Source organism: Nicotiana tabacum, chromosome 15, assembly GCF_000715075.1.
Source record: "Nicotiana tabacum cultivar K326 chromosome 15, ASM71507v2, whole genome shotgun sequence".
Lineage (NCBI taxonomy): Eukaryota > Viridiplantae > Streptophyta > Magnoliopsida > Solanales > Solanaceae > Nicotiana > Nicotiana tabacum.
Window position 1 is genome coordinate 101,651,587 of NC_134094.1, and position 9,984 is coordinate 101,661,570.

At 39.9% G+C, this 9,984-nt stretch overlaps 1 protein-coding gene across 1 annotated transcript; it reads right to left on the minus strand.

The window, feature by feature from the left end:
• Positions 1 to 1,950: 1,950 nt before the first annotated feature.
• On the minus strand, positions 1,951 to 2,625 carry LOC107781963 (AAA-ATPase At5g57480-like). The gene has a single exon (XM_016602782.2). It carries the CDS (start codon positions 2,623 to 2,625, stop codon positions 1,951 to 1,953), a length of 675 nt encoding a protein of 224 aa, XP_016458268.2.
• Between the last annotated feature and the right edge of the window lie 7,359 nt (positions 2,626 to 9,984).

The following is a 9,984-nucleotide window of genomic DNA, read 5'->3' on the forward strand; positions in this document are numbered from 1 at the left end:
GAGGTCATCACTCGCTATAGCCCCGTATACAAAATTTTAATGTTGCTTTCCTGCTGGGTTGGAGTTCCTAATTCTAAAGTTCTAAAGTTGCATCAACCTAGTAAGATTTTGGCTATGTTTGCTGGTAAAAAAGGATGGAAGAGCAAAGCGCCAGCACATTTATTAAAGCTTGACAAAGGACTGCATTGTCTCAACTTAATGGAAGAGTCTAAGTTCGAACATGACAATGCATGTTATGTCCTCATTTTATATATTGCATGGTCGATCAAGTCAATTAGTTTATGCTGGAAACTATATATATGAAGCTGCAGAATTCATGGATATGTACTTACTGGTTGTTGGGGTTAACATGAAGCCATTTAGAGGGCTTGTCAAGGTGGGGTTCCAAACCATCATATATATTTCGCAATATTATTCATCTTCCACAGTATATTTGGTTGTTTATCTCAAGTTTGCTAGTCTTCCCTTTGATCCCGGTATACATGATATCACTATAACATATTCTATCAACCTAAATATGTTTACAAATAGTAATAATTTTTCTACTTATGATCCAATAGCTACACTATGGGGTAATTAGATTTATAGTGAAGAGAAGTTAGCATCATGTGTTGTTTGTATTGTTTCAATGTCTAAGGACGCAGGACTACTTGGGCAGGTTATTACGAGCCAACGCTTCGACTTTTACCCGTATGATCCAGGAATCCAGGTTCTGCTACCTAACACCTATGATCTTGTATGTAGGAAGGAGGTTGTTGCCAATGTTTTGCTTGGTGGTATTTGTACATATTATTCTGTTAAGTTGCTACCTCGAACCAAAGATCTAAGTGCAACTGCTATAAATATTGTTGAGGCCTCTGAAGAAGCTGGATGGATGAAACCAAATCATCGTTACATAAACAAAAAGGGTGCAACATTCATTCAATCATTTTATCCCTAGTGTCAGATGGCGAGATCTATTTTCCATGGCTATAATCACAGTGAGGAAGCTAAAATTTCGTGAAATGCCTTACCCAATTTAACAATAGGGATGGGAAAAAGAGTTGTTCAAATTGAGATTAGACTAATTTATGTTGCCCTTTCCTGTGCATTTCTTTGCACTGATGCAAGAGTAATGAGCCACTACGTTAAGCTTGTTGCTGATGCTTTTTTGGGTACCTTAAGGTGTGACATAAGATTGCTTTCATTGATGGCAGATGTTGATTTACGTCACTATATTATTACGCCTCGTACCAGATGCGAAGATGTTGCTGTGAATTACTCATTTGCCGTTGACAGTGTCAAGCGGATATTGCTGCAATTTCTGCTTTACTCGAACCTTGCGGACAAGGTTCTATTTGAGACGGTAAGTATTGTTGTGAACTCAATAAGTGACTCGGCGAAGGACATATTTGGAGAATTGGAAATTATGTATGAGACCCATTTTGAGCGTAGGCAAGTGCTCACTGCGTGAAGTGCAACGTGAAATAATTAGTTATAAATACAGTAGAATGCGTAGTGCATTTTATGCTGAAGTTGTCAAGTGTTAGCTCTATTTTCTCATCTCTATTCTTCTATACTTTTCATCCACAATTCTGAGTTAGTATATTTTTCATCACCTTTCTTCTTAGTTTTCTATTGCACTATCCTTAATACCAGAACCTAAATGTGGTTCTTTTTGTCAAGTAGGACGGAAATAAGTGTAAAAAAAAAGAGTGACATATCTATGTATAACCGCTCTTTTAAAGAGCACTATACATTAACGGACATTTTGGACGTTAAGGTATAACGCTCTTTAAAAAAGCGTTACACATATAACGCTTTTAATAACAGCGTTACAGATGTATAGCGCTTTTTTAAAGAGCGTTATACCTGTTTTGTGAGCCCACCAATAAGTCTCATGCCATAACAATAATTTAAATGGGTATAGCGCCCTTTAATGAGCGCTATACCTAAAAATAAAAATAAAAATCAGCCCAAAAGATGTGCCATAATCACAGCCTTTTCCTGAGGATCCATAGCAAGTGTCTCAAAAGTACTGGGATGTTTAAAGGGTACCGATCCCCAAGGATGGCCTCTGGAATCAATTGAACCCCCACGTGAATTCGTGTACAACAACCGATCTTGGTTTTTCCTTCGAATTTCATTTGCTTTTTCCATGACAAAATCCAGATAAGAGCCCAACACCACTGCTTTGTCTTTCTTCTTGGCACGTAGGAGGAAACCCCTTTTCTCTTCTGGGAGAGGACGCCATGAAAATGTCTGGGCCTGCCTTGGGATGACGACGTGTTCCCACAGGACTTTAACAGTACCATTGAATGTGTCAATGAGAGAATCGTTATTGGAAAGCCCAAAAGTGATGGCGCTGGAATTGAGTCCCCTTGTGAGACTGAGGCGATTCCCAGTGATGGAGGCAGAGCTGCTCAGGTAGAGTTGAACGGTGTTGTAAAGCTCATTGGTATTAACGCCGTCGATCTCCGTTATGTCATAGTAGTAATGGGCAAAGAACCAGTTGCAGATGCGATGGATGAATTTGAGGGACGCAAAACAGACTTTTGCTGGGAAAACTGTTTGAAAGCCCATACCCCCATCATTGATGCCAACGTTGTCCACAACTCTGTCATTTATACATGCACATCGACTCATGACCTAGTGACGTTATATATATATATATATATATATATATATAGCATTTTTTAAAGAGCAGTTATATCTTAACGTTTAAAATGACCGTTAATATATAGTGCTCTTTAAAAGAAATATTTAAAGAGCGTTATATCTTAACGTTCAAAACGTCCGTTAATGTATAGTGCTTTTTAAAAGAATGTTATACATAGATAAGTCACTCTTTTTTTTTACACTTATTTCCATCCTACTTGGTAAAAAGAACTACATTTAGGTTCTAGACTCTCATTAGCAGTTGCATTGTAATTCCAATTAATGTTGAAATAATACAATCAGTTGGTTTGGATGAAATATTTTAGTTTGTTACATATATCGATTATACATATATAATACATGAGGGACGAATGGCCTTGCAATTAGCTAGCCAATTACTTTAGCCCAAAAGTATTTCAATACACTAACCAAACTTTTCATATTATGGCGCTAGTATTTATGTAACCAAAACAAATTCATGTAAAGGAATAAGTCAGATAAAAATATCTCGATTCAAAGTTCGATATTACATATAGAGATCGAATATGAATTTTAACATATGTTATATTCCTGGATATACTGGAACAAAAACTGGCTATTAGCTTTAGATTATATATTAAGCATATATCATATAAAATGTGACAAATAGAGTAGGCGCCAAACTGTTTACCCTTCAAATCGGATAACAATTGAATTTATACGTGGTTTTAAGGATTCATGATACAACTTGGTACGAATTAAGAGAATAGATTAATATTGAAATTGACGATAAAAGGAATAAATGCAAACCACACGAATCGAACAGCCTTGGCCCTCGAGTTCGATCACCCTTGAACCAATAGATGTTTCAACAGATGTATGAACAGAGTAACAAGATGATAAAAGCTAGAAAATGATAGTATATTGCTTTATGTTGCGTAATGTGATCCCTTTTACAAATGATCAGACCTCCTTTATATAGTAGGACAGTTCTACTCTTGATACAATAATATATGAGGTAAGAAATCTCATGATTAGCTAATTAATTGGCCTATCCTTGATACGTGCCGAGATTTCTGTCGTGATCTACAACCGATCGCGGATATTTCTTCCTTCCGTTATTCGGTTTGGAAAATTTCCCTTGATCTCGCCCGATCTCGATTTTGTTTGGTCCCAGGGTCTCAAACTTAACAGTATAACCTCGCACCTCGGTTCGATATAATTCGAGGTTGAACCTTAACCTATCATATTTCTGTCTCGATTAGTCACACAAGGGGCGAGCACGGTTTTGACCGTATACAGATAGTTCCCTTGTTTCTCAGAGAGAAGATGATGAGAAACGATATGAACTTTCGAATCTCGTCTCGATGGGCCATGATGTAAGCGACAAACGGTTAGTGGGACACCCGACTATGACGTTGTTACACCCCATGATTTTGTATGTGAAAGTACATCGTAAGTCAATTGATGTAAGCTTGAAAATGGGATCTTCTTTGAAAGTATATAAAGTGATTTACTAATGTTACGTCCCATTTTCTCAAGCCTTTAAGAGTTATCATTCGGGAGAAAATATTTCTAAGTGGACATGTTGTTACATCCCGTACTTCAGACGTCACTATCATTATAGGATTATCTAAAGTACGCTCAAAAATGACGAAATCCTTCTACTAGAATAAGAAAGGTTTACCGAAGTCTTAAGTTAGTTAAGATGAATATGAGACTTTCTAATTATGATTTTAATGAGTTTAAATTCATTATATGACTATATATGATATTTGGATATGGAATATAAAGTTTGGAAAAAATCGGATTTAAGTTGCGGAAAAATCGAGTTAAGTTTGGAAAATTCGCGAGACTGCGCAGGAGGCCCCTATGGGACCCACTTGGTCGGAGCCAGATCTTTACTTATTCTTATCTCGTTTTAGGGATGAGCTTTGCTCATTTTTCGTTCTCCTTTCAGACTCACACTCTCCAAACCCTCCCAAACAGGCTCCCCAAAGGCTCCAAACAAATTCCAAAGGAATACACCATAATCAAACATCAAAAGTTAGTCTAAGTAAAGAAGGGAGTCTATATGGTGTCGTGATGTGATTAAGGGTGATTGTAAGATAAAGGAAGCTTTGGTTTGAGTTTTTTCAGATTCTTTAAGGTATGTATAACACCCTATTTCTTGTAATTAATCTTATCTATGTGTTGGTTAAGTTATTGGATGAAGATTACAAGATAACACTTGAAAGGGAAAGAGTTGTTGTTATCTTTTGTTGGGTTGTTTTAAGGCTATATATATATGTTGTTATGGCTGAAATTTCAAGTTGTATCTATGCGCCTAAGGTATATAAATCATGTTCTTGGTTGTGCTTAAGGTTAATCATGTGTTGTTTGAGTTAAAATCTTCAAGATAGTAATTGATATGGCATAAGGAATCGTTATCTTTTTTGTGGGATGGGTTGAGGCTATATATATGGTTGCTTGTGGCTGAAAATTATTATAAATAGTTTGATTATGGTGTGGCTTCTATTGTTAAGCTTATCTATGTGCTAATTAAGTGAATTGAAGAAGATAACATGAAAAACAAGAGGTTGACGATAAAGGTTAAGGTGCTAGGCGTGTGGACTATTTTTGAAGATTATTCTTATGATGTTTTGGGATGAAAATGATATGGTAAGCATAAGTATGATGTTATACAAGTTGTAGGCAGATTCATGGAAAAGGAATTGGATTGAATTATATTTTGTTAATTGTAAATCGAGCTTGCCGCTCAAAATGGTTGTTGAAGTAATTAGAGAGTTTATTTTGAATTATATTATTGTTGTTTGGGTTGTTTGGTGACTTTTAGTAACTTATGGGATGTACTAAAAACAGGGGAGGTGCTGTTCATTTTTTTTTGTGTGTAGAATATTAGTTTTGAAATATGAGAGTTACAATGCTTATATGATGACGACTAAGTCGGTTTACTAATTGTAGACGTAAGAAGATCATATTGAGCTTGGTTGATGATTGGAGAGAATATTGTAAAGGTATGTAAAGGCTAAACCTTTTCTTCATTTTGGCATGATTTCGTAACTACATATGTTTGATAACGAGACATAAAGAGAAGTTCACATTCATGAATTTATTCACATTATACTAGTTTCAGAAGTTACAGTATTCTCCCTTATCGGGACTTTATATTCAGTTAAGTATTATTTTCTTCCAGTCGGGACTTCATATTCAGTTTAGTATTGTCTTCTTTTAGCCAAGAGAGCATAGAGTATATATATACACAGTATTACAGTATTTTCACCACCATCGAGCTATAATCGATGGGCAGGCCCCTATTAGGCAACCTCTGATCAGATGGTAAGTTATATACCGAGCCTACTGTGGCCGAGCGCCTATGAGCGAGCCCAGAATGGCCGAGATACAGAGCCTAGTATGGTCGAGCGCCTATGAGCAAGCCTACTACGGCAGAGCAGTTACACATACCGAGCCTTATATGGTCGGCCAGCTATTTTACTTACTATATTGAGAGAGATGAGTCAGTATCCACAGGTAAGCATATCTTCAAATTATATTTGACTCCCAAGTACTTTCAGTTATTATATTATCAATTCAGTTTCAGATTTTAGTTATCTTGTTGCCTTACATACTCGGTACATTATTTCGTACTGAAGTCCATTTTGCTGGAGACACTGCATTTCATGCCTGCATGTACTAATAGACAACTGGATATACCTTCCTAGTACACAAAGTCAAACATCAGCTTGGTTGGTAAGCTCCACTTCCTCGGAGTTACCAGGTCGATACCTTGGAATCAATTTTATATATACAAGTTTGATGAGTAGGTCGAGGCCATGTCCCGACCATGATACAATTCAATTATTTCTAGAGGCTTGTAGACGAGTCTTGTACATTTTTTATATCAGTATTGTGGCTTTACCACCCCTATGTAGATGTTTAATTTATTATTGCTGGTTGTACACGTAATTTTTAGATGATTTAGAATATGGCCTCATCGTCCTAAGTTGTGGGTTACCCTCCAGAGTTCATAGTTATAGAGTGGTACGCTCGGGCCGAGTATGGCACCGGGTGCCGGCCACGCCTCTTCAGATTTGCGACGTGACAGACATAAGCGACAAACGGGTACCGAAACGTTCTGTCGGCCCAGTTACCAAGGCATTAAATACTTGTTTGTTGCTGGTCGGCCACTATGGGTTCTGAACCGTCATCATCAAGCTATAAATACCCTAACTTTCATCTAATCCAACTTTACGTTCAAAGCTCCTCCTATTCTTGTTCTTCAAAAATCACTTTTCTCTCCAATATTTGCACCCAAATTTCTTGAACTTTTAGCAAATCGCTAAACATACCTTCATAATTTCCCTTTCTTCTGTTCTACAATGGGGAAAACTTCTAAGACTGTCCCGCAAAAGGAGGTTGCCTCTTCATCATGACCCGCCGGCGATGGGGCTGCGGCAGAACCACACTCTAAGGAGTTCGTTCCTGCGGGCTGCCCGACCGTTGCTGATTTTAAGATTGAAAAAACTTCCTCGATACCGGGTCGATATAAGCCGGTCTCGTGGTACATATGTACGATCACCAATGATCTCCTCACCAAGGTTAAAGAAGATTGTAACTGGGCCAATAAACATATGGTGGTGCCTTCGCCTGAGGAGTCAATCACTACCGACGTGGAGGGTTTCTTAAGTGTTTACGCTTACCCTTTCACGTTGGGTCCCTTAGACCCAATAATTGTTGCTTTTTGCAAGAGGTACGACGTGACTCTTTGCCAGATTCACCTATCATTCTGGAGAATAGGGATTCTCTTTTGATTCTTTGTAAACAAAATCGAGGGGTGTTCTTTCACCCTCGATCATCTTATGCCCCTCTACAGTTCCCGACTCTATCAAGGGGGTTGATCAAACTTTCTCACCGGGTTAGTAGGGCTTTCTTCTCGAGTATAGACGAGGCTCGAGACTGAGGTTGGATGGGCCGATTTGTTTGAATAAAGACTTCGGACCTCATCCTTGCCGAGGACATGCCATTTCTCGAGAAATGAAACATAAAATGTAAGTAGTACTTTGCCTTGAAGATATAATCTTTATTGTTTTCCCTCTTATGTCCTTTCTTATCGATGTTTTTGGTGTTGCAAATATGGCCTAGATGCCAGACGTATTTCCTCAACTCAAGGAATGGGTCGAGAGCCTTGTATCACAGAGGCCATATTCCGAGCATGCTTGGATGGAATTATCGAAGGGTCGATGGGAGGCTCGTAATCATGGTAAGTTATCTTTCCTGATGTAATAATGTTTGATTTCCTCCTTTCGTTGTCTAATTCTTATCTATTTTCTCTTGCAGGTCTCCCCAAGGACGTTGCTATGAGGCCTCCATCCGGTGATGAGGATGTGCCTCTTGAGTCCCCTGCTCCGAGGCAGGGTGATGAAAAGAAGAGAAGAAGGGCTCCGAGTTCCCCGAACTCGGAGAAGAAAAAACCAAAGAGGAGGTTGGTGCGTAAAGCTAAGGAAAGTACCAGCTCCCTCCCATCGGACTCGATCCACCAACTGACGGATGAGTCTGAAGAAGAAGAAGAAGATAACTTCGAGCTAGTGACTCGGGTGCGGACCGCATTGCCCCGAACTGAGGAGGCTGTTGAGAAGGCATTGGCTAGTACCTGCGAACCAGAACGGGGTGCGACTGCTTTGTCCTAGACTAGGGAGGTCGAGAGATAGACCGAGGCTGACACTTCTCGGGCAATAGGACGGTACCACAAGGGACAAGCTTGGGGTGATCGACCTTACCGGGTCCCCTCAGATCTCAAACGCCATGATACGTGAGGCCGGTATGCTAGAAGGTCATTCTCATGAGGGGCCGCAAGGGGTGACTGATATCCACAGTTTCTTGGATAGATTAAAGTCTGCTGCCTCAAAAGATGTCACCGGACTTGGTGACTTAACGGTGCTAAGGAAGGTACCATTATCGGGTGCTAGTGGGCCTTCATCGAGCTCAATGCTGGTGGATCGGTTCTCGGCCCCGAGTGTTAACCCTGACCGCAGGCGGTCGATAGTTTTATTTGTCCCAGGGGATGCCCAGGTTTTCTCTACCCCGTGGGAATTTCTAGCTACCTTAGTTGCTTGGTGACCAAAGAGGACCAAGCCATGATAGACATGGTGGAAATGCCTTGCCTATTTAATGAGGCCCAACACGATTTGAATCGGGTAACTTCAAATGTTACTTCATTATTTATTTTAAATTTGAACTTGTAAATACTCCTAACACCTTTATTTATGCTTGCAGTCCTCGGTATTTCACCATGAGGCTTTTCTCCGAATTTGGGAGGAGTTAACTCGTCACGAGGCTAAGGTTCGGGAGCTCACCGAGAAGAGATACTTATAAGCTTCTGAGTGAGAAGCTTCAGACCGAGTTAGAAGCAGCTCAAAATGAGCATACTGAGTGGGCCGAGCAGGTAAATCGAGTACTTGAAGATAGTGATGACGAACTGGACTCAGTGGCTAACGATCCGATCCTGCAGGTTCGATAAAGTCTTGAAAAAATTGGACAACTCCAGGCGCAGGTAGACACGATACAAACTGAGGTCGATGAGATCAAGAAAAATATGGACCTCATAACCTCGCAAAAGGAAGTTGTCCAAGCACAATTAGCGTCGGTCGAGGCTAAGCTTTAGGCTGCAAAGGAGAAGACCTCGGTGTAGGCCAAGTGGATCGAGGAGCTCCAATATGAGCTTGAAAGCCTGGCCACGGAGCTCAAGGCGGCCAAATCTGAGGTGGTCGTGGTCAATATCAAGGCCGATGCTAAAGTGTCCTAATTCAAGGTTGACGTTGAGGCTATTCAAGCACAGGCCAAGAGCATAGTGGATCATGCAAGGTGGGAAGCTCAAAGGGAATCCCTCGAGGGAGTTCATGCTTAGGGTTTTGACATACTGGCAGAAAACGAGAATGCCAAGGTAGAAGAAGACAGGGACTAGAAGTTGGCTTTTCTCGAGGAATGCTCCGAGAGCTTATCTGAGTCAGAAGGTGGGGGAGACCCCGAGGATAAACACTCTACCTCCGATGAGGATCAAGCCACTTAGGTCTTTAGATGTTTTATGTTTTGCTTCTTGCATCTTTTTAGGCCGTTTTGGCCATTGTACATTTATATATTGGGCTATTCTGGCCTTTGTAAAAAGACTATATACATAAGGCTTTCTTTTCCTTTGGCTTTCAAATTTTCCCTTTGCTTATTTACTTGTATTCATTTGGGCCGGAACGCCTTAACATAAAATAATTTAGGCTATGTCCGAAAGTTAGAACAAACCTTGTCTTTGCTTTACTTTGTTTTAAGGTGTCTTGGGGGGTTCGGTGTTATCGAAACCTTTTCCCCAAGTAGGTAGCC